Here is a 26,073-nt window from a genome sequence, read left to right as displayed (position 1 = left end):
GTGTCCCATCCTGAGCAGTAAATGCTCTATCACTGGAGACATTCTATCAGGAACTAAGAAATTACCTAGGAAGGGTACCATGCAGCAGGTTCCCACGAACATTTAGGATAGCTGCAGTTGCTCTCAGTTCTGACACTTGAAGACTTATTTTCTCTTGGCTGTATTCGCCCCTAATTCCATGTTTCTCATCTATGGTTCCTTATCCAAGACTCTCTTGTCCTTCCTTTGCTTTGTCTTCTTGGATAATCCTTGGTCTTTCCCACATCTTCCTTTAAATATAGTGTGCACAGAATCTGTTGTTATCATCCTTTAGATAAGTTGTGGGTTGAATACATAAAGAGAAAGTGAAGCAGGTAAACTTTGTGACTTATAAAATGGTTTTTGATTTCAAATTTCTTTCACTAATATTATTGCAGTTTTTACCAGGTAGGGAGCCTGGCATTTCATTCATTCACTCAACAGATGTTGACTGAGTACTTACTGCCTGGGAGACACTCTGCTAGATACAGAGGCGAGTACATTGAATAAAACAGAGACCCCAGGAACTTCCCTGGCGATCCAGTGGTTTAGACTCTGCACTTCCACTGCAGGGGGCATGGGTTCTATCCCTGGTCAGGGAACTAAGATCCCACATGCCGCTTGGCCAAAAAATAAAAATAAAGAATAAAAAACAGACACTTAGGGTCGCACATCCTAGAGTGGGAGACAAAAAAGTTAAGGCCTTCTCATCCTTCCCTCTTCTCCTTTTGATACTTATTTAAAATCGAAAAGACTGACCATGATTTGAAGGTCTGTGCCATTCATGCAGTTTGGGAAAGAATTTATTCATAAATGTAGACAGTCTTTGTCTTCCAGTGATGAGTTTCCTTCTTCTTGTTTCTTTTTTTCTTTTCTTTTCTTTTTTTTTTTTTGCGGTACGCGGGCCTCTCACTGTTGTGGCCTCTCCCGTTGCAGAGCACAGGCTCCGGACGCGCAGGCTCAGCGGCCATGGCTCACGGGCCCAGCCGCTCCGCGGCATGTGGGATCTTCCCGGACCGGGGCACGAACCCGTGTCCCCTGCGTAGGCAGGCGGACTCTCAACCACTGCGCTACCAGGGAAGCCCCTTGTTTCTTTTTTTTAATTGAAGTATAGTTGATTTACAATGTTGTGTTAGTTTCAGGTGTACAGGAAAGTGATTCAGTTCGTGTGTGTGTGTATATATATATATATATATATATATATATATATATATATATATATATATATATATATATATGTGTGTGTATATATATTTTTTCAGATTCTTTTCCATTACAGGTTATTACAAGATATTGAGTATAGTTCCCTGTGCTATGGAGTAGGACCTTGTTGTTTATCTGTTTATATATAGTAGTGTGTATCTGTTAATCCCAAACTCCTAATTTATCCCCTGCCCCAGCTTCTTTGTTTCTTTCTAATAGACTAGTTCCTAAACTTTCCCAGGAACCTGTACTGGAAAAACTGAACTTTCTAGAACTTGTTAATTCCTGGGAATGAGGGAGAAAAAAGAGGGTAACATGTCTTCCAGCTTCCTAATCTCATATGCACAGGGTAGGAGGCGTGAGATAAAACTTCTATTAGAAAGAATTCCTAGGTGAGAAAAAAAATGGAATCCATCCACATGGCTGCATGTTTGGACCATAATAATTCCACTGCCTTCATATTTTTGACTTTGTCTTTTATTGAGAGATTTTGTGAAGCACAACCATTTGCAAACTGTTTACACGTTTGTTGTAAAACTGTTATCAGGGATATCACACAGTTGCACATCAGGTCTCATGGGAGAAACGTCATCTGGAATTCCTGGTCAAAAAAGAACTCTTTCTGTTGGAGAAATAGGCACAACTCCTTTCTGGTACCAAGTGCTCTATAGAGATAATACTTCTTTGTTTTTGCCTGTGATACCAGAAACTTCTCAGGGACTTAATGATCAATAAAAATTACATTTTTTTAGCCTGAATGTTTAGTTTGTTTGCTTTCTCCTCCTTTTCATGATATGATTCTTTTCTATATGTTTTATAAACATTATTGACCATATGCCTTTTTTCCAAAGTGCCTAGAATTTTCCCTCTTAACAGACTGAATAAATACGTAAAATAATCCGTGTCCTAAATCACAGTCAGCAGACTATGACCTGTGGGCCAAATCTGGCCCGTTTTTTAAAAATAACGTTTTATTGGGACACAGCAATAGTCCTTCATTTACGTATTGTCAGTGGCTGACCTCAGGGCCTGTAAAGCCTTAAATATCTACTATCCAAGGAGGGTAGTGACACAACCCACCAACCACGTGTATTATGGCTCTTACTCAGGATTAGAGAAATAAAATTCTCATGTATCAATGTTAGAGCAGACTTTATGTGGACTACTAAAAGGAACTCATGTTTTTAAAAGCCACACACATCTGCCCTCGGGCATGCCCTTGCACACACACCCCGCCAGAAAACTGTGTGTAACATCTTCCATCTTGATCATAATAGCTTTCTAATTAAATTTAACTCATCTTTTTGGTACTCGTGTCATTTTTCTATGATTTCCTCTTGACCATGACCTCTTTTGGTCTCTTTGCTTCTAGAGGAAGATCGATGTAAGCTGTACTGCAAGGCTGAGAACTTTGAATTCTTTTTTGCCATGTCCAGCAAGGTGAAAGACGGAACTCCTTGCTCCCCACACAAAAATGATGTTTGCATTGATGGGATTTGTGAAGTAAGAGAACATCTTTGCTTTGGGGTGTATGGTCATGCTTGTGTTGCCTCCTATCAAATGCATAGTGTGAGACGTGTTCCAAGAGATTCTTGGGTCTGGATAAAAGCAGGTGGTGTGGGGGGAAGAGGGTAACATTTTCCAGTTGGATGTGAGTTTTATCTCCAAATTCCCTCTTAATTTCTGCGTGACCCCCGTCCAGTGATTTGAGTTATCTTTTCACTCTTTCCACATATGGAGATGATGATATATCCTACTTTACACAGTAGTTGTCAAAATTCAATTAGAATGTAAATAATAGTAGTAGACTTTTCTTTCGTGTTCACTAAGTATTTTCACTCTGTGATTAGAACCTCATAAGTGCGTTTGGAAAGAGCACTCTGTTTATTTCGGATTAGTTTTTCTTTTCCTTCCGGTATCCACTTTCTCTTTGGTCTTAATTGGATTGTGAGCTCTGTGATCTTTTAAGGGTTGTGTGTGTGTTCGTGGTGGGGAAGGGGGTGGTGTCCCAGCATTTTTATGTTTCACTGGTAGAGCTGGCCTGAATAAATTCCCCTCCCATTAGTAGCAGTGGTGACGTTTCATTCCAGTTTTACAGATGTCTGTAAGTTATGTAACTTACCTAATCTTACATCCAGTCATGACAGAGGAAGGATTTGAATGCCTGGTCAAACTTGAGACTCTGCTTTTAACCATAAAGCTGCCCTACCTTCCTAATGTTCAGTAAATATGGAAAACCATGTATCTCTTGGTTATTCAAAGCTACTGGCTTCTATAGTCTTTGACTTTTCTCCCTTTTTTTTTTTTTTTTTTTTTTTTTTTTTTGGTGACAGCCAGTGGGATGCGATCATGAACTTGGCTCTAAAGCAGTTTCAGATGCCTGTGGTGTTTGCAAAGGTGACAATTCAACTTGCAAGATTTATAAAGGCCTGTACCTCAACCAGCACAAAGCGAATGGTAAGTGATGCTGCAAATTCAGTGCTGTCATTGGTGGGACACACCCTTTGCTGCTGAGCAAACTTAAGTCATGCTAAGTACGCTTGAGCCTTTTACTAACTCACCTGACACACAGTAGATGATGGCTTTTAGTGCTTATGCAAGAGCAAGGGAGAATTGGTGGGTTTTTCGTGTGAGTAGTTTCATCAATACATACATCCCAGGGCTTCCCTGGTGGCGCAGTGGTTGAGAGTCCGCCTGCCGATGCAGGGGACGTGGGTTCGTGCCCCGGTCTGGGAGGATCCCACATGCCATGGAGCGGCTGGGCCCGTGAGCCATGGCCACTGAGCCCGCACGTCCCGAGCCTGTGCTCCGCAATGGGAGAGGCCAAAGCAGTGAGAGGCCCCCGTACCGCAAAAAAAAAAAAAAAAAAAAATCCCGGAGGGGTGTTCAACAAACGCCTTTCTGCTTAGCAATTTCAATATTGTGACCAGGCTGCCATACGCCCCACGTGCATTTGTTAAACAAAGAATGTATTATGGAACTTAGATGGTCCACACTTACAACGTTAGATGAATATTTGAAGCAATTGTCTATCTTGAGTAGAATTGAACTTTGAGCCCTGTCTTCTGCACATCACTGTTGAGAATAGGTGGCTCCAAGTTTTTTCCAGGTAGATTAAAAATAAAAAGCATCCTTGAGTTGCATGGCCTTTGTTGTTCTGCAAAAGGGAAGAGTGTTTCCTGTCCACACACATGTGCTTGGGAAAAGGTCACCCATTTTCTCTCTCTGGTGTTCCTACCACTTGGAAAATGAAATAACTGAGTGTTTTCACTTCATAAGAGTAGAAAGGAATGTCAGCTGATGATCGAACTTCCCACTCTGTAAAAATGGCCACTACCTGTCTCTGAGCCCATCTCCAGTGCACGATGTGGATGTCAGAAATACTCTGTTCTTTTCCACTTAGAATATTATCCGGTTGTCACCGTCCCACCGGGCGCCCGCAGCATCGAGGTCCAGGAGCTTCAGATATCCTCCAGTTACCTCGCCGTCCGAAGCCTCAGTCACAAGTATTACCTCACGGGGGGCTGGAGCATCGACTGGCCAGGGGAGTTCGCCTTCGCGGGGACGGTGTTTGAGTACCAGCGCACCTTCAACCACCCAGAACGCCTGTCCGCGCTGGGACCCACCAATGAGACCCTGGTCTTTGAAGTAAGCCCCTTCTCTTTATTCAGTTCTCAGTGCCTCTTGCGGAATTTATAGTGATGACCCCGATTTGAGCTAGCTTACAAAAATCCTAGTTCACATTTGCTTCCTAACAGGCTAAATCTCAATGTGCAAAGGGGAAAAGACAGCAGCTCCATCTGGGGGAAGCGGGCAGGGATCCAACGGGTCCCGGAGAGAATGTGTTGATGTTCACGTGCAGATGCCCACCTTTCACGGGTACACTTGGCTGTTGTGATAGCTGAGGGATATACAAGGAATCGTCTTTACATGATTCCAGTTTGTGTGTGTCTGCTGTTGGGATCACCCATTGTGGCTGTTCATCACATAGATCAGTAGTTGCAGCACACGGGCTCAGTAGTTGTGGCATGCAGAGTGATGTAACAGAAAGCACACTTGCTTGATGTCAAGAAAGTTTTAGTCATAGCAAACCACCTTTTGTAAGCTATCATTTCTTTAGAGGTGAGAAAAGAAAAAAAATAAGTGGGTAATGATGAGGATAATAAAAACAGCCACCATGTCTGCAAATGACTCTGTAACGCAATTATCCTGGGTACATTTTCTTCGGTCCTCGTCACGTCTCTGGGTTTGCTTTTTCCAGTTTGTAAAATGGGGCTAATTGTGCGCTTTCAGAGGCACGTGATTTGCTTGAGGTTGTGTAGAAGTCGTGGCCACCAGGTACTGAGGACTCATGTGACCAGGCACTCCTGTTAGTCACGTGGAGTTTCAATTTCTCACTTGCAAAATTGGGATAGAAAACCTATCTCACTGACTTGCCAGCAAAATAAGCAATGAAGTGTGAAGAAATGTTAAAAGATTTGCCTAACTCATATAGCTAGGAAAAAAGCAGAGTTGAGTTGGAGTCCAAATCTTTTCCATCTACAAGTATGATATCTCCTCTCAGTCCAGTCATACTGCTATACTCTTCTGGAATCAAGGAAACATAAGCTTAATTCAACTATTATTATTATTGTTATTATTTAAGGTACTAGTCTTAAACATTTACTAAGGAAGATGAATTTAAAAAAAGATAGTTTAAAAGTATGACTACATATAACTTTTTTCCCCCTTGAAGGGACCTATTTTATTTTATTTTAATTTTTGCTATGAAATACTTTTTTTTTGGCTGTGTTGGGTCTTCGTTGCTGCACGCGGGCTATCTCTATTTGCAGCGAGCAGGGGCTACTCTTCATTGTGGTGTGCGGGCTTCTCATTGTGGTGGCTTCTCTTGTTGTGGAGCACGGGCTCTAGGTGTACGGGCTCAGTAGTTGTGGCATGCAGGCCCTAGAGCGCACGGGCTTCCGTAGTTGCGTTGCGCGGGCTCTAGGGTACGCGGGCTTCAGTAGTTGTGGTGCATGGGCTCAGTAGTTGTGGTGCGTGGGCTCTAGAGCTCAGGCTCAGTAGTTGTGGCGCACGGGCTTAGTTGCTCCACCACATGTGGGATCTTCCCCGACCAGGGATAGGACCCATGTCCCTTGCATTGGCAGGTGGATTCTTAAGCACTGCGTTTTTTATTTTTTTAATTTTTATTTTATATTAGAGTATATTTGATTAACAATGTTGTGTTAGTTTCAGGTGTACAGCAAAATGATTCAGTTATACATATACATGTATCTATTCTTTTTCAAATTCTTTTCCCATTTAGGTTAATACAGAGTATTGAGCAGAGTTCCCTGTGCTATACAGTACGTCTTTGTTGGTTATCTATTTAAAATATAACAGTGTGTACATGTCAATCCCAAACTACCAATCTATCTCTTCCCCTCACCCTTCCCCCTGGCAACCGGAAGTTCATTCTCTAAGACTATGAGTCTATATCTGTTTTGTAAATAAGTTTATTTGCATCTTTTTTTTTAGATTCTCCATATAAGTGATATCATATGATATTTGTTTTTGTCTGTCTGACTTACTTCACTTAGTATGTTAATCTCTAGGTCCATCCATGTTGCTGCAAATGGCATTCTTTTTAATGGCTGAGTAATATTCCATTGTATATAGACTAAACATAACTTTGGATTCTAAGTCAGATGTTGTACCCATTGTATGGTTAAGAGTACAGACTCGTAATTAGCTATGTAACTTGGACAAGTATCTTCACCTCTGTGTCACTTAATGTCCACATTTGTAAAAATGGGCAAACAATACCAGCTAACTGTCAGTGCTAGCATAAGAAGAATTTAAGGTAACTTCAGTGCTTACAGAGTGCTTGGCGCATAACGTTTCTAACTGTTACCATACTTCTGCCTTCTGAGCATATAACAGATATATTTTTTAAAAACCTAAACCTCAGACCATGATGAGCAAACTGGCAACCACAGGCCAAATCCAGCTCCCAGATCTTCATAATTTTTAAAAAATGGATCAGAGGTTTAATATCAGATGATTTCTTATAAAAATATAGATTTTGACATCTTTCACGAAAAAGGAACTTCTGGTCCCAGTAGATATTTGAGTTTGCAACCCTGGCCCTAGGTCTTGACCGTGAGTTAATTTCCCATTATCTTGTGAACTTGAGACACTAGGTCCTGTCATCTCTGTCTGTGCGATAGACGGTCCTGCAAAGATTTCACAATTGAGAGCAGCTGTCTTTAGGAAATGGTCTTCCAACCCTCTCAGGTCTTTTTTTTTTTATATTGGAGTATAGTTGATTTACAATGTCGTGTTAGTTTCAGGTGTACAGCAAAGTGATTCAATTATACATATACATGTATCTATTCTTTTTCAGATTGTTTACCCATATAGGTTATTACAGAGTATTGAGTAGAGTTCCTTGTGCTATACAGTAGGTCCTTGTTGGTTATCTACTTTATATATAGTAGTGTGTGTGTGTGAATGTGTGTGTGTGTGTTAATCCCAAGCTCCTAATTTGTGTATGTGTGTGTTTACATATTTATTTTTTTAACATCTTAATTGGAGTATAATTGCTTTACAATGGTGTGTTAGTTTCTGCTTTATAACACAGTGAATCAGCTATACGTATGCATATATCCCCATATCTCCTCCCTCTTGCGTCTCCCTCTCACCCTCCCTATCCCACCCCTCAAGGTGGACACAAAGCACTGCCAAGCTCCTGATTTATCCCTGCCTGCCACATTTCCCCTTTGGTAACCGTAAGTTTGTTTTCTAAATCTGCATGATTGTTTTATAAATAAGTTCATTTGTATAATTTTTTTAAAATTAGATTCCCTATATGAGTGATATCATATGGTATTTTTCTTTCTCTGTCTGACTGACTTCACTTAGTGTGATAATCTCTAGGTCCATCCATGTTGCTGCAAATAGCATTATTTCAGTCGTTTTTATGGATGAATAGTATTCCATTGTATATATGTACCACATCTTCTTTATCGATTCCTCTGTTGATGGACATTTAGGTTGCTTCCATGTCTTGACTGTTGTAAATAGTGCTGCAGTGAATATTGGGGGCCCATGTATCTTTTCGAACCATGGTTTTCTCTGGATAAATGCCCAGGAGTGGGATTGCTGGATCATATCGTAGTTCTATTTTTAGTTTTTTAAGGAACCTCCATACTGTTCTCCATAGTGGCTGCACCAATCTACATTCCCACCAACAGTGTAGGAGGGTTCCCTGTTCTCCACACCCCCTCCAGCATTTATTGTCTGTAGACTTTTTTTGTGTGTGTGTGTGTGGTACATGGGCCTCTCACTGTTGTGGCCTCTCCTGTTGCGGACACGCAGGCTCAGCGGCCATGGCTCACGGGCCTAGCCGCTCCGCGGCATGTGGGATCCTCCTGGACCGGGGCACGAACCCGTGTCCCCTGCATCGGCAGGCGGACTCTGAACCACTGCGCCACCAGGGAAGCCCTGTCTGTAGACTTTTTGATGATGGCCATTCTGACCAGTGCGAGCTGATACCTCGTTGTAGTTTTGATTTGCATTTCTCCCATAATTCGTGATGTTGAGCATCTTTTCGGCCATCTGTGTGTCTTCTTTGGAGAAATGTCTATTTAGATCATCTGCCCATTTTTTGATTGGGTTGTTTCTTTTATTTCAGGAGATGAGATTAGGAACCCCAAATCAAATTGGACTATTGTTAGGGTAGTTTGAAGCTCAACAATGAATCAAGGCCCTAAAATCACCCTGTAATTACGCCTAAGGCATAGGAATTGAACTTTCTGGTTAAAGATTTTGAGACTTTTTATTCAGTCCTAATTTTTTAGGTGCATATGTTTATTTCTTTCTATCAAGCATTTGAGCAGCAAACATCTTTTCCATTTCTTTAGAAAAGGTGTATTTTCTTTAGAGAGGTATATTTAGCTTGCAAGGGATTCGTTTTAGAGCAACATGGTTTCATTAGTTTTGCCACGAGGCCTTTGATCCATCTCTAAGCAGATGTACACAAACCAAGTTCTGTGGCTAGAAAGTTACCAGATTGGAAGGTGGGTGTCTCTCAGGGCTTCTGCCCCGGGCAACCAGAACTAAGTCCAAATGATTCCTCGTAAGAAATATGTGTTTTACTACTTGATGACAAGCAGCTATTTTTTGTTGTTGCTGTTTCTCTGTCCAGTTTTCATCATCACAAAGCCATTCCGGTAGGTTTTCACAGTTCTGTTTGTAATTTAAGGTTTGCTGTTAAACATACGTTATCTGCGGGAAAACCACAACAAAGAATGAGACAAGAAGTGATGGAAAGTGCAAAGCAGAATCGCAGAGTTCCTTCTGACTTTCATCTTTAGAACCTGAATGTCCCCTGTCATTGTCTGTGTTGATCAAATTGACCAGATAACGGCCACATTGTCACCGAGCGCTATGCCAGCCTGAAGCTGAGAATTTTTATTTGGGCTTTGCTTAATTGAAGCGTAACTCCTTATCTCACTCATCTCCATTATTTAGTGCTGATTAAAAGTAAATCTTTGGACGGTTCACCAGGTCCAAACATTTTCCTGACGATTAGGAGCTATTTTTGAGAAATGAAAGGGTGGCCTCAATTGGTGATGGAGTTCTGCAGAATCGGTCAGGTTCGTCATCGATTTTCTTACAGGGAATTCCCAGGCGGTCCAGTGGTTAGGACTCCTCTTTCTCTCTGCCGAGGGCCTGGGTTCAATCCCTGGTCGGGGAACTAAGATCCCACAAGCCGTGGGGCACGGCCAGAAAACAAACTAAGAAACAAACAAAAACAGCTGGATTGTCCTTGCAGATACAGACACCTCCTCGGGGGAAAAACGCAAACACACAAACAATCAAAATGTAAGGATAAATTATTGGATAGATCTAGTAAAATTATAAAAACATAAAGTCTCCCCCAGGTTCAACTGGATATGTACGGTTTTATAAAATAATTTTCCCTACTATATAAATAGGGTAAAAACTATAATAAGATCTCTATAAATACAAAATTGTAGTTTCACCACAATGCAGTAAGGTCACATTTGCTTAGCTGTTGTTTTTACAAAGTCTTACTTTATGTATACATTCTACTTAGAGATTCCATGAAAGCTTCAATTGATGTCCTAAGAATGTGACTTGTCTGAAAATATTCCAGAGGGAAACATGTATGATTAATTGGTCATGCCTTGCTTGTATTTTTTAAAGGAGTTATGGTTTCATTCAAAACTTGCAACTATTTTAGGAGATTTTAAAAAATCCAATCCAGTAACCTCGTATTATGTCTATTTTATCTTTTCAAAGAATTTGGGCTAATGACTTTAATATTTAAATTGTACTTTATTGCTCTCAGGAGAACATCATCAAATTTCAGGTCGGTTTTTATCGCATGCTCATGCCTTTCCAAAATCGAGAGAACACAGTGACTTTAAAAACTGAAAATCACAATAAGCGATAAATTACATTTTCCAAAACTAGGCTATATATCAACATCCAAGTAATCCATGGCCTTCTTCTTTAAAGGAAGTTAAACAAAGTTCATATGCCTTTCCATGCAACTATGAATTGAACTAAAATGAATACTTTTGGAGCCAAAAATATGTTCAGTCCAATACGAAATGTTGAATGTGTTTCACAATCCTGTGGGATGATGAAAGTGGGAACCTACCAAAATGGAAAGTGCTGTTCTATCCACAGAAAGTATAAGCCTGTGAAAGAAAGCACTTTCTCTCTTGGCCGCTTAAAATGACTGCACGTCCACTGAGCTCATATTATAGTGTAAAATTCAGCAGAAGGGTGTGTTTGCCAGAACACATGAGGATAGCAGTGTAAGGATAACGTCCCTTTTTATATCTCATTCATTTATTTTAATCAGGTCCTCCCAATATCTTAGCTAAGTCTTATCTTCAACTCCTTTGGCATGTGTTGATTTAGGTAGCTACCTTCAAAGCAGTATTCCTCTGTTTCTTTTCTCTTGACGTCTGATAGAAGAAAACTAAACTTTTGTTGAGTGCCCACTTGGGCCCAGCCCTGTATAGACATTGGAGATGCACCAGTGGTTAAGACATAAATCATGTCACCAGATCATTATAGTCTCAGGTCTTTAAAAAATGTAAAGAGCGAGTTTTGGTAGGTTGATCCCATTCTTTTTGGAAGCAACGTGGGTTTGAACAGGGAACATCTCTATAAATAGTTGGTGATACGGGTCACTCAGATACTACTCTGTCACTTTGCATGAGTCACTTAAACTACCTGAGGCCCAGTCTTCTCATTTGGGAAATGATTTCCCCAGACTAAACTAATATCTTCTACTCTGTCCTGTAACACTGTCTTGAAGCACTTCTAAGCACCTGAAACCCTATGTTGCCGAAAGATGACTTAACTCCTCTTCGTAGATTCCACAATTGGCACAGTATCTGGAACGTCGTGGTCACTCAAAAACAAAAATTTACTGAATGAATGACATCCAGTGATAAAGTTCATTCATTCATTTAAAGAGTAGAAGGACTTCCCTGGTGGCACAGTGGATAAGACTCCACGTTCACAATGTAGGGGGCCCAGGTTTGATCCCTGGTCAGGGAACTAGATGCCACATGCATGCCGCAACTAAGAGTTCACATGCCACAACTAAGGAGCCCACGAGCCGCAACTAAGGAGCCTGCCTGCCGCAACTAAGGAGCCCACGTGCTGCAACTAAGGAGCCCACCTCCTGCAACTGAGACCTGGTACAACCAAAGAAATAAATAAATATTAAAAATAAAATAAATAAATAGTAGAATCTTCTTCCCAAGTTGAAAAATCATACATGGAGACAATAAATCAAGTGCAAGGAGACTTTCTCTGACCAAAGTCAAGAGTGACAGGGCCCAGAGGCCAGCCTCTCCTCCCCATTTCTGCCCTTCTGTCCCAAACCACAGTCGTAATCTGAAGTTCTCTGAAAGGCTTAGACTTCTGCGGTACACATTTTAAAAACCACTGGATTTCATCGTCTCTTAGGACTAGTCCTAGAATTGTACAGTTGAAAGTTAAGTACAGTGAAGGGCATTTAAATATTGAAATTTGATCTCCTCAATTGCATTTGAGGAATCGATCTGCTTTCTGAAAGGCTTGCCTTTCCCAAAGTGAATAATTTACACATAAGAACTTGCTGACCAGTTAGCTCACAGTTGACTTACCTTCATCTGGGAGAACAGCAACTTGCCCTCCCAGGGTGGTGGGTTTAACAGATCTTTTCACTTATTTCTGGGTGTTTTCTAGTGCAAGGCAGGGGTAATGCAGTCCTGGGACAGATTGACTGCTGTCAGTTAACCTCAAGAAATAAGTGCATGGCCTGACACAAGTGTCTTCTGCTTCTGGTTATTTTTAATGTCAGAACTTTACAGAATGTCTTCATAGGGAAGCTCAGTTTAAATGGAAAACAGATTTTCACTTTTATCACCAAGGCATGTGTCTGCCTAATTTTCAAATACAGTCTCTGTTACAAACCTTCATTCTTCTCGGAACCCGGATTCTACATGGTCCAACATTAGCAACAGGTGTATGTCAATTTAGAGTGAGCTGGCCCCTTAATTTCCTCAGTGGCCAAGAGGAAATTCCTAAGGGTAATCAAGGATTTATATGATTGTCTGAGGTCTTAAATTTTTAGGCATTATTTAAGCCCATCAATCAACTTTTTATTTTGAAGTACAGACATACATATACATGTAAAGGACTTGGAGAAATGGAGCTAATGTTCATGACCCTGTATCATATTTCTGCGTTGCCCAGGGGAAAATGACTCACACACGTGCACACCCCAGCACAGAAAGAAATCAATATTGATTTGGCAACCATATACTTTCTGAGATCACTACAGACACAGTTATTATAAACTAGATAATTTCCACATCTTTCTTTATTTCAGCTTATCCCCTACAACGTGAGTCTGGCATAGAGTCTAAGGAATTTCTCATTGAACTAGTGCACTCATTAGTCATCTGAAAGATTTAAAAGTCAGCTTATATTTCAATAGTCTTCAGGATACTATGCGTAGACCTACCGTATTTATTTTACTGGGTTTGGGAACACAAGAAAAACTAAATCTTCTGCACATCACATAGCTAAATTGTGTGCGTGTGTGCGTGTGTGTGTGTATGTGTGTGTCTTGTACAAGGAATTAAATGTTGAAGTGGTAGAAATGTGAAAACTGAAGTTCAGAGTTGAAATTTACACGTCTTCGTTGAAAAATAATCGTTTAATCTGAAGTAGACGTCTATATGCTGGGCGTTTTGAGTATGGCTGAAAATTTAATGTTTTTCCGTTTTGAGATTGAGCTATAGGTAATGTAAGGTCACCGGTTTTGTCCTTTGTATAAGCGCAGTGCAAAAGGCCCGTTTAAGATATAATTTTAGGGAGCCTTGGCAATGAGAACGAAAAACACAAAAATTCTCTTTTCTTTTCGTGATTAGTGAAGGTGTCCACTTAGAGATGATGCATTCTTTAGAAGTGACTGAAGATCAGCTTCTTTTGCTAGCTGATGCACTCTCACACTCTCTCTCTCCCCCCACTTCTCCCCACCTCCCCCTTCCCCCTCTCATGCCCCTCCCCCTTTCTCCTTGCTCTCCTTTATTCTCTTGCTCTGCCTCTGTTTCTCTCTGTCTCTGTTTCTCTATCTGTCTCTCTCTCACACACAACAGTGAATGAGTCATATTCTCCATCAAACTGTCATGCAATTGGAGGGCAGGTGAGGAAATTCACCATGAGTGTTTCATTTATAAAGTAACTTCATCTCTGTCTGATAAACAGTGAGTCAGGAGGACATGATAACACAGGTTGCTAGTCTAGGGCTGAAATATGATCCCCTGTGTTTTTACAGCATTCCTTTTTTTTAAAAAAAAAGTCTTAAAAATGAAAGCTCTCCTTTATGTTAAGGATTTTTTTTCTCTCTCTGTTAAGAGGCAAAAGGGGATGTTTAACTCTTTGAAAACCCTTTCCCAATGAATCGTGTACCAAGAGAGAATCCTGCAGCTGACAAATACAGCAGCCTTTGTAATGACAGTAAGTGAGAAATAGGTTAACCACAGGCCAGTTTCAAGGCAGAAAAAGACATCTAAAGAAAATTACTATAATAAACAACTTCCTCCGCTCTCTGGCAAAAGGAGATGATGGGGTGGCGGGGGACCAGGTAGACAGGCACATTGATCACTGAGTTGACAGTGTGCGAGCATCACTGACAGAGACTCACCTTCTCAGCCAGCTCCTTCCTTGTGACCTTGCTGTCTGCATCCCCCGCCCCCCACAAGGGGAAGGGGCTGAAATGAGTAAAGATGTGCCTCACGATAAAATCAGTGTAAGGGAAAGTAGATTATCCAAGGAGCAGGGATGGGGTGAAGACACAAAACACAAAAGAGGCAAAGAAGTAATGGAGAATAAATTCAGAACAGATGATAGGAAACTCCAGACTCCAGAGGACGATTCAGATGTGCTTTCATGATGCCACATCATTTGTCTAGAGATTGCCATTTGCTATTTGAAGTGCAGGCCCCCAGTTAATTCATGGCAAATACTTCTGTGACAGGTCGGAGAACACTATTTCTCTTCACTAAACTCTGAGGAATGTTGATGAGTTGAATTAGAACTGTAGTCGGGGTTCAATGTGTCAGCCCACACCTTTGAAGCTGCCTCACAGATGTACTTCCAAGGCCCCGATCGGGGTCTTTGTGGTGCTGTGTCTTGTCAAATCCAACTCACTCACACCTAATAGCAGTGGTGATACCTGGTCATGTTTTTCAGGCTTTGAAGCAAACAAGAAGGCAGAGACAACTGGCTGATTTTTCACATCACGAGGCTTCCAAAAAATCACAGGATTATACAAAAACAGGAATTCACACTGCAAAACTATCCCTTCCCTGACTTAGCCAACGCGTAATGTACGGCGCAATTCATCATTTCTCGGAAGGGGTCAGTCTATAAAGTAGGTTGTATTTCAGCAGTTAAAACAATGGTGAAATCCAACAGATCTATAAATGCAGGGGAACATGGATTGAGGAGATTAAAAATCATGTATCCTTAAGTCAGATATTAGCGTGTTCAAGAAACAACGTTTTCAGGTTGGAACCCGATAGCACAATGTAAATGTTATAGCATGCTCTTGCATCCCAGTGACAACGTCTTTTCAACAGTTCATCCAGTTTTTAGAACTTTAAATTAGAATCCTAGATGTGACATTTCAGAGCTGGAGATGCAGTGTCCCAAGAGTTAAGATGTCCAGTTTGGGAGTCGGACAATATCAGAGACTTGCGTTCTCAGTGTTGCTGCTGACTAGCTACGGGACCTTGTGTATTGGTGCATTCATCTACAGTACTAAGATATTAACAGCACTGTGCCTTCCTCATAGTATTGTTACCAGCTTTATTATTTTTTTTAATATTTATTTATTTGGTTGCCTCAGGTCTTCGTTGCGGCAGGTGGGCTCCTTAGTTGCGGCTCGCCGGCTCCTTAGTTGCGGCATGAATGTGGGCTCTAGTTCCTGGACCAGGGATCAGACCCGGGCCCCCTGCTTTGGCAGCGCAGAGTCTTATCCACTGCGCCACCAGGGAAGTCCCGAGTGTTGTTATCAGCTTTAAATGAGATAATGCTTGTACAGTGCTTTGCCTGGCATAACACTAAGTATTGCTGCTGTTGTTTTTTTAAAGCGATCAAGTACATTACTGAAGACAAGAAATAGGCTTCCAAGCATGCACTAAATAAAAAGTCGGTCTTCAGAACCTATGCATAACTCTTTAGTTTCCATGGGAGAATTAGGACAACTTCCTTAAAAGGAAAAAGGGGCCTTAAGTAATGAAACAAAAAAGAAGCTGATTGAAGGCATTTATAGTTTGCACATTAAAAATTAAAAGTGGGAGTGACAGAAAGCAAGCTGTTTACCCAAGATTACTCAATGTGTCCTTTGTTTTAACTTCGTGTGCCCCAAGCAGAGCCTGCATCCCCCTTCCTTCAGAGGGCAGTTGGTAGAGTCCAGCCCCGTCTGTGGTTTTCCAACTTAAGAAGCTGTAAATTTTATAGCTCCGCACCCTGCGGTCAGAACCGCTGAGTGCTGTGTCTGAAGTCAGGTGGTTGGTGTGTTAAAGGTAGACACTGAACAGTTCTACTGAGGACCTGGAAGCATTTAAGGAGGTTGCTTGCCAACTGTAAGTTAGAGACCCAGTGCCAGTTGGCTGGAAAATCCTCTGGACTGAGTCCAGTTAAGTAGACTGAACTGCTGGCAGTCTTTCCAAACTTGTGCATTTCGCAGCTGGGCTATACAGTCCGACGCGCAGCACGGGGCGTTATTGTGATGTTGTGCTATGATGGGGGGTGGGGAAGGGTTGTGGCATCCACGTGACCTGGAGGGCCTTTGTGTTCTCCACTAGTGCTGAAAAAAGTTATCGACTGCGCTTGACAGGGTCACTGAAAATATCTCTAAATAGATGTGAGCGATGGGAATTAGCATTTTCAAATGACGTATTGTTTCAGATGGGTTCGCTCCTCAGCATCTGCAGAGGCAGTTAGAATCTTAGCTACGCGGTTATCGCACATCGTCCCACGGTCCTGCTTCCGAGCGTCGGGTGGGTCGCACTGTCTGTGGTCAAGGTGATGGTCATGGTCACACTGAGGTACTTAGGTACAGCCGAGCCTGCCAGATTAGTGGGTGTCATCTCCACTGAGAGGAGTGGGCAAAGTCATTGTTAGACCGCAGGACCATTTAGAATTTGGAACATTTAAAATTGTGTCTTAAAACTGATGCAGGTGAGAAAACCTCAGCCTTCAGGTCGGGCAGAGGTGGCTTCATGGACGTGGAACCCGCAAAGTCACAGGGGACCTCGGACCCAGAAGTGCCTTATGTTTGGTTTACTGTTCTGTTGTCACCAGCTTGAAATCCTTAATCATTTTTTTAAACGAGGGGCCTTGCATTTCCATGTTCGTCTGGGCCCCGCAAATTATGTAGCCACTCCTGAGGGTGGGATTGACTTTTTTTTTTTTTTGAACAAAGTCCAGTCTTTCTTCAGAATGGGATAAAGAAGGGACTTAGAGATTCTTTCAGCCAGACGATCAGTCTATTTCCAAAGGATTGGCTATTGCAAGCATCAAACAGTAGAAGATAAGACAACTGCTGTGTATTCCATTCTCGGTTACTTTGTTCCTCATACAGGATTAGAAAAAGGGCAGAGAATGCCTAAATTATCATAGAGAAGCAAATAATGTAATTGGCAAATACTCATCTTTTATATATTTGGTCTCGGTGTCCATTTGTTTAAATAATTACTCTCTTTAAGAAGGCTTTGTGAGCTGATGTTAAAGTAAATTCTAAAGTGAGCTTTCTGCTGGTTTATACAAATACTGTCCTTCAGCCTACGTGATTACACATAGAACTCCCTGTGACCTTACAGATACACAGACATTATAGTGAAGCCATGAGTCATCTGATTTTTTTTAAAGATGAGAGTCTTATTCATTTGTGCATTCAATGAATGCATTAATATGTCCAACAAAAAAAATATAAACAATATGTCCTGTAGGCCATTGGCTATAGAACTATACTAGTAATATGACAGTAACCAGCTACGACATATGTTATGAGTTAGTCATTTAAAGTTGCATAATTTTGTGCACATTTACAGTAAATCGTGGGAGTTATTTCTCTTCTTGACGTGGCTGCATAAGTAAGCTTCTTTTATTACCTTGATAGTATGAAATGGAGTAGTTGCCTTCTTGCTATTAACTACTTTTAGCGCAGACGTTTTACTTTTCAGAGGATCTTTACATATTTTTGCTTCACCTAAGGGAAGGAAGGTGGGAAACTCAATATGAAAGTTTGTCCTTGGGCTTCCCTGGTGGCGCAGTGGTTGAGAGTCCGCCTGCCGATGCAGGGGACGCGGGTTCGTGCCCCGGTCCGGGAAGATCCCACATGCCGCGGAGCGGCTGGGCCCGTGAGCCATGGCCGCTGAGCCTGCGCGTCCGGAGCCTGTGCTCCGCAACGGGAGAGGCCACAGCAGTGAGAGGCCCGTGTACCGCAAAAAAAAAAAAAAAAAAAAAAAGTTTGTCCTTTTGGGGGGAATAGAAATCCTCAAAGAAAACAAATTCTATTGTTCTTTTGTGGCTTCTTGGCAGGAATCATCACCAAAATACTTCATTAATTAAGTAACAGCTACACAGTTTCCTTAGGCAGTCACGTGATCCCCTTCCCCCAGGTTCACAGGAACATTTGATTTCCCTTGGCAGGTTATACGACACTTCGTTTTTAACCTCTGAAGTAACCATATTATTTTTAAGCGTGGTTGTGTCCATCTCCTCCGCTAGAGAATACGGCTTCTTCTCATCCCTAGAGAGCCATGATCATGGAAATCCAAAGAGATGATGGCGGCTTAGACCAAGGAAGCAGCAGTAGCAATAGATAAAGTGAGACGTGGTCAGATTTGAGTAATATTGGAAGTAAAGATAACACCATTTCTTGGTCGATTAGGCGTGGGGTGTGAGGAAAAGAGAGGAGATCAACTTTCTATGTTAGCCTGAACAATTAGGAGGATTGGGTTGCCATGTTGTGAGACTGGGAAGAACAGCCTTTCAGAGAACAGGGTAGAAAATCCCGAGTTCGTTGTTAGACTTTGTTACACCTTTTAAACAAAGTAGAGATGCTCAGTAGACAGTTAACTCTTCGAATGTGGAGGTCCGAGGATGGGCTTCATTTATAGCTGTCCCATATGGTAGCCACTACTCACACGTGGTTCTTTAAGTTTAGATTTAGATTAAATTAAACGTAACGTTTTATCCTTCAGTCACAATGTATACTACGGCTCAAGAGCCACGTGTGGCTTGTGGATGCCACATGGACCAACACAGGTTTATAGTGTAATACTTGTCATCATCGCAGAAAGTTCTACCGGAAAGCGCTGCTGTAGAGTTACGAATTTGGGAGTGGTCAACCTGTAGATTGCACTTAAACTACAGGACTGGATGAGATCACCTAGAAGGGTGAGGATAGAAAAACAAGAGGTCGAGAGGTTGGAAGTCAATCTGACATTGAATCATTAGGAAATAAGGATTCAGCAAAAGAAACTAGGAATGAAGGTCGGTCGGTCACTAAGGGAGGAAAAGAACTGAAATGATGGGTTTCTAATAGTGAGAACAGGAGGAAGTGATCAGCTATGTCCAGTGCTTGATGACTGGTTGAGTAAGACAAAGCCGTTGACTGTTGGAAATGACAAGGTGCCCTTGAAAGAGAGGTTTCAGTGATGTGGTGGGGAGGGATGCCTGAGAAGGAGGGACCACGGGAGAATGAGGGATACGCGGAGATCCAAAGTCAAGGCGACTCTTAGAGGGATTTTTGCTACAAAGGGAAACAGTGAATGTGAGCTGGAAGTGTATGTAGAGATGAGATCATTGTTTTCCTCTTGAGATGAGGGATATAATAGCATGTTCATGTGCTTATCGAATGATCCAATAGACAGGGACATTTCAATAAGGTTCAAGAGAGAGGGGACGACACTAGCAGCGATGCCCTTAAGTAGGTGAGGGAAGATGGGCTCCAGGGCAATAGTGGACAACCCGGCTGAGCATCCTGGGTAACAGAAGGAGAGGAGGAACGTGTGGGTCCAGACGCAGAAACACAGTTGACGGGAGAGATTGCCTACGTTCTCTTCTTGATGGTAGCATCAAGAATATTTTATGGATTGCTTTACTGGAAGCCTAGGGAACCTTGACATCTTGGTTGTTTTTGTTTGTTTAATAGGGACGACACTTTGACCTTCACAGTCCTTTTTTTTCCTCCCTCTCTTAAATGCAGCCTGCTGTTCACAGCAACATCTTAAAAGTTTTACAGTGAAACCACATGCCACCGTATGGCCTAGGCTCTAGAATCTGTCTAAAAGGTAAAAGTAGAATATATTTCAAATGCTCATTGAAAATGTGCTAACCCACTGTTCAATCACCAGAACGTAAGTCCTTGACGTTCAAAAGGCAGGAACTAAAGTTCTTTCTTATTTTCTTTGCACTTCCATTGGGGATCCCTTTCCCCTGCGGCAGTGGAAGTCAGGATCTAGTCTGAACGTGGGGTGGGGTTGTACTAGGAAGCGGAGCTAGGTGAGTGGATTTCTGTCTCTATCACACTTGCCCTTGCACTTGTCTATCTTATGTGCGTGTGTGCTGCAGCTCCATTGTGTTGTAATATCATCCCGGCCTTGAGCCTTAGCTCACTGTAACTCTGATACATTTCACCTGTATTTTAGTGCCATGCTCGCACACGTGGTGTGCTGCGTTATTTTCTTCCCTACAAGATCTCTGCATTACTACCGCGTAAAGAAAATAGCAACCAAAAGTGTTACATTTGAGATATCACTTTAACTCAAGGAGAAAGTGAGTTGAAATATCCATGGGCATCAGTATTACCTTCTGAATGTGAAATTCCTCTCAAAATTCTAGCTTGATTGTGAACAAAGCTCTGAAGTGTCTCTGTTTACATAATATCACATGAGAGACATTAACGAAAACACTGCAGAACATCTCAAATAAGGAAAGCATTCTATTTATTCAAAATATATGAAATGTTATACCATACCTGAACACATGATTCCAAGAACGCTTTGTATCACTTAGCTGCAAAACTAAGAAAAGCAAAGGCTAGAAGGATCCTGGGAATTCAAAGACTCCTGAGACCTTGACTTTGAGAAGGTTTTCATTGGTGACTAAGGAGAATTAGGCATTTGTTGATTTTAATGGTACTGCCTGCTGTGTCTTGTCCGCTCTTTGCTGTGGATGGGGGTGAGGGAAACAGACCCATCTGTTAACAATTTGGCTGTCTCTGGGAGCCACCAGGATCTGTTTTGTTGGATGACAAACGGTGTCTGCGTCGTGGAGTCTCCAGAGCCGCGATACTTCTGGGGACCTTTGCGCTAGCGGCAGGGTGGAAGGCATTTTGCGGCGTCCTAAGGAGCGGCCTGCTGTAAGCTGCCACCCACCCAACTTTAGTGGAGGTGGGATCCCGCCAGACAGAGCCAGAGCCAGGAGTTCCTATTTTTAACCGGAGACCTGCTTTGCTTCTCGGCCATGAATGCCCAGTTCTGGTGGTCACACACGTTTTTCACAAGACACGGGTTGGGAGAAAACCAGCCGCTTGTATTTACGCTTTGAGCTTGAAAGAAAAAACAAAGAGAAGTAGTTAAGAAAAGAGAAGATCGGGACTTCCCTGGTGGCGCAGTGGTTGAGAGTCCGCCTGCCGACGCAGGGGACGCGGGTTCGTGCCCCGGTCTGGGAAGATCCCACATGCCGCGGAGCGGCTGGGCCCGTGAGCCATGGCCGCGGAGCCTGCGCGTCCGGAGCCTGTGCTCCGCAACGGGAGAGGCCGCAACAGTGAGAGGCGCGCGTACCGCCAAAAAAAAAAAAAGAGAGAGGATCAGGAAGGGAGGCAAATAATGTGATAATGTGCTTGCCTAAACCAAAAACAAGGTGATAGCCAGACACAGAAAACAAACTTACGGTTACCAAAGGGGAAAGGGTCGGGAGGAGGTATAAATCAGGAGCTTGGGATGAACAGATACACACTACTATATATAAAATAGATGAACAACAAGGCCCTACTGTAGAGCACAGGGGACTCTATTCGATATCTTTTTTTTTTTTTTTTTTTTTTTGCGGTATGCGGGCCTCTCACCGCTGTGGCCTCTCCCGCTGCGGAGCACAGGCTCCGGACGCGCAGGCTCAGTGGCCATGGCTCACGGACCCAGCCGCTCCGCGGCACGTGGGATCTTTCCGGACCGGGGCACGAACCCGTGTCCCCTGCATCAGCAGGCGGACTCCCAACCACTGCGCCACCAGGAAAGCCCTATTCAATATCTTGTAATAACCTATGATGGGAAAGAATTTGAAAAAGAATATATATACATACACACATATGCACGCACACACACACACACATGGATACACACACACCTATAACAGAATCACTTTGCTACACCTGAAAGTAACACAACATTGTAAATCAACTATACTCCAAGAAAAAAAAAAAAGTGATATCTTACAGTCTTCAGGCACATTTTGTTGGAGGGCCGAAATTCTATTTCAATTTCATTCACCAGTCACCTGTGTGATCTTGCACAAGTTCATTCTTCTCAGTTTTTTTTTTTTTTCGATGAAAAAATAGACACCTACATTATAGAGTTGTTAGAGGACTCTTGAAATAATGCATAGAAAAAGCCCGGCAGAGTGTCTGACACCTGGGAAGTGCCTGATAGTGTCAGATTTATCCCAAGTCCTTGCCCTTTTGAGGTCAGATCCGTTCCAGTATATATATTACCAACCACGACGTCTGATCGTATTTCTTTTTGTCTTATCTGCTCATCCTGGTACACAGTTAACAGACACCTACTCTTTGGGCAGATTCTCTTTGGAAATCCTATTGGGAATCTGCCTGGATTCTAAGGTTGATGATAGGGATTCTAAGTGGGGTGTTCTAAGGTTTTCTGAGTGCTTCCCTTGTGTCTAGCATCTCCTGGCATCCAGGAGAGGGATTATAAGTTGTGGGCCAGGATAAATCATAAAAGTCTATATACGCTGATTCAATTTCAGCCGTTATCTCTGGAGCACCACCATGACTAGAATCTCTCTACGAGAGTTGTTGAACTGTCTGGTGTCATACCTAAAATAATAGAACAAAGATATATGGGCCAAAGGTTTGAGACCCTAGGGGGGGAAAAGACATTTCAACATCCCAAACCTGGGAGGTTCCACATATATCCACCCAGTATTCAATATGAGAATGATTTCTGCTGAGAGAGTTATGCCTATGTTGAGAGTTAGCATATTTTAGTATCATGCTAGGCTTTCAAGTTTAAAGTGAAGGTTGAGACCTCATAGTATAACCTCTCCTTCAACATAAGGTAAAAATCTATTTTCTTGCCTTACTCATTGGATACGCCTAGAACTGAGGGTTGTGGGCTCATAGCAAATGTCCTGTTTCCCTGCTGTCTTTCTAAATCCCAGTTCTGATGCTCTAGAGGTACACATGTTAAAGTGTCATGGGCAAACTTTAAATCGACATAAAACCTACTTGGGAACAATGATGTGAACCGGCTTTGAGGTCAAAATGGCATGCAAATATCTCTAAAATGTTCAGTGAGATTTCTGGAATTCCAGGGTCTGACCTGTATCTTGATCTCTGATTTGTATCTTACACTGTCCAGATTCTGATGCAAGGCAAAAATCCGGGGATATCTTGGAAGTATGCACTTCCCCAGGTCGTGAATGGAACTCAGCCAGCCTCAGAAAGACACAGCCACACCTGGAGCACAGTGCAGTCAGATTGCTCCTTCTCCTGTGGTGGAGGTAGTTGATTTCCTCACCGTCTTCCACGTCTCTCCTCAAACAGGGTCTTTCACTGGTTTGCAGGGTAGAAATAGAGACATAGTTGTAGAGCACAAACATGGACACCACGGGGGGAATAGTGGCGGGCAGGGGTGGTGGTGGGATGAATTGGGAGATTGGGATTGACATATATACACTATTATGTATAAAATAGATAACTAATAAGAACCTGCTGTATAAAAAAATTAAATTCAAAAAAACATTACAGCAACAGAAAAAAAAATGAAATTATGTTCTTCTACTTCAAAGTCATCCATGGTTCCTCTTTGCACTTGGATGAAACCCACGCTCCTCGTTGTGGCCCACTGGACCCCGCGTGGTCTGGCCCCCGCCTCAGTTTCCTTTTGTAGAACCCCCCCTCACCTGCCCTGTTTTTAAAAAAAAAAAAAAAAAACAGGTTCTTTCACTCCAGACATCTTTCCATTGTATGGTTTAAATAAGCAACAAAAGAACTATCTCTATGGGAACTGTCACTGTAAGAAAAAAAAGCAAATATTATTTGTACTCTTCGGGGATTTTCCTAGGTAGAAAGGAACCCACTCACACAAATCTCAAGTCAGCCACAACCAGGACTCAAGAGTTAGGCATCTGAAACTTACAAGGGGGGGAAATAGAAAATATGTGTCCATTTCTTATAAGGATTGAGTCATTGATGGATTTTTCAGCTCACAGCTTCGTGTCTTTCTGTCCCGACTTCTCTGTTGTTGTCAGCCTCCCAGTGGGACTTAGAGAAGGTAGGGGCAAGACAGTGAAAACACACGCAAGGCAGACTTAAGACAGCGATCTGACACGTGGAAGCAGTGGCATTCCAGCCCCGCAGGGAAATGGATTAAATCCGAGAAATAGCCCTTGTAAGGAAGGGAAAAACAACAGCCATCCTCTCAGTGCGTAGACGGGAGGCATTTTATTTAGGTCCCAAAATATCACATATTGGTTGGTAAGTCAATCTTTGTCACACTTGCCCTTTGGGAAGAAGAATGAGTCCATAAATGAGTCCATGAAACCAAAGCATGAAGGTTGGTCCCTCATTTCCTCATGCTCAGAACACCTGGTGACAGCAGGTGTCCCTACTGTGTCCATCCCACTGAGCAAAATGGGGCATCTTGGGACCAGAGACAGAGCAGAAATACAGAAAGTGAAGAAATTCTGTCTTCAGCTGCCCATGCTAGTTAACAAAATATGAAGAAATACTTCTTTTTTAAAATATATATGAAATAATTAAAAGGGAATATATTTTTTATTAATACACATTTTAAAAGCAATATGCTATAAAGAAGAAAATAATCTCCCATAATCTTTTAATCAGCAATAGCCAGTGTTAATACTTTGGTCTATATCGTATTCTTTTTCTTAAGCAAACATAAAAACACGTGTTTCACCTACTCAGACACATGCCACACATGTATCATTTTATGTTCTTTTTTTTCTTTTTTTAACAGAACAGAAACCATAATCTTTATGCTGTTTTTCACGTAGTCTTCAAGCATGAGCAGTTGTTCATGTATCAAATGCTCTTTGAGATCATTCGCGATAACTTCCTGGTATTCCAGAGAGAGCACAGGTTCCGTGGGAAAGAGAGAGAGTCAATCCATTTTCCATTTACAGGGAATAAATACAACCAAGGGGAGGATGCTGGACAAGTGCATTATGGGATTCTCCTTTGCCTTGAGTTAGCAACACCTTCGTGTGACTCACAGACCATAGCATGTCGGAAGTCTAAGAGAAGACAAGTCCAAATGAATACGTTCTCCAGAAGCAAACTCTTGACTTTAGGGAGTCCCAATATTTTGATCAGTTCCTCCTGAAAGCAGACCCCCTTCAACCTAATCATTCTAGCGGGAGTGACTTTTCACTGTTGCTCAGATTCCATTTTAAGGAAAAGTCCATGTGAATAAAGACAATTGAAAGAGGGGGCAGCGTTCCTATGTGGGGAGCTGACAAATACAGTTAATCACACACAAAATAAAGTGTATCTCGATGAGAGGTCCTGAAATGAATATCGAAAACAAGGCAGTGGGGTGAACAGACAGAAACAAAAAACCAGAGTCCTTGCGGACAAGTATGAACACATATTCAGTGAGTTCAACTTTTTGTTTATATGTGCACATACTCAGGCAAGTGTAGAAGATGCTTCATGAAAAAGCAAAATCTTAGAGTTTCCACACAGAATTCCCCCAAGATTTTTCTTTGCAGAACATTTTCCATTAGATATGTGCAGTGTGAGTTAAAGCTTCTGGGATACTTCCCTCAAACAGATATTGCCCCGTTTTCAAAATTGTTTTCAATTTCAAAATATTGCCCTGCCTTCATTACTATATCGTTCTAGAATCCACGGCAGTCTTGAAAACTAAGACGCTACATGTTAAAAACTATTAAAATATGAAAACTGTTGGGGGGGGGCGTGGCATGAGGGTGGAATTCACATGAGTTGTAGATTTTATCAGAAGGAAGTGTTTTCGTACAATATTTAGGTTC

General features: G+C 42.0%; 1 protein-coding gene across 1 annotated transcript in view; it reads left to right on the top strand.

Moving 5' to 3' along the window:
- The window catches only part of ADAMTS18 (ADAM metallopeptidase with thrombospondin type 1 motif 18), a 157,269-nt gene that overhangs the window by 104,966 nt on the left and 26,230 nt on the right, over positions 1-26,073 (top strand). The window contains exons 13-16 of the mRNA XM_067720437.1: positions 2,594-2,724; positions 3,555-3,678; positions 4,625-4,869; positions 23,418-23,559. Coding sequence (XP_067576538.1) covers positions 2,594-2,724; positions 3,555-3,678; positions 4,625-4,869; positions 23,418-23,559 — 642 coding nt within the window. The remainder of the gene's footprint in view (positions 1-2,593; positions 2,725-3,554; positions 3,679-4,624; positions 4,870-23,417; positions 23,560-26,073) is intronic.

Source organism: Pseudorca crassidens, chromosome 20 (genome assembly GCF_039906515.1).
Source record: "Pseudorca crassidens isolate mPseCra1 chromosome 20, mPseCra1.hap1, whole genome shotgun sequence".
NCBI lineage: Eukaryota > Metazoa > Chordata > Mammalia > Artiodactyla > Delphinidae > Pseudorca > Pseudorca crassidens.
The sequence above is the reverse complement of the archived record's forward strand: the minus strand, read 5'-3'. Positions and strand labels throughout refer to the sequence as shown.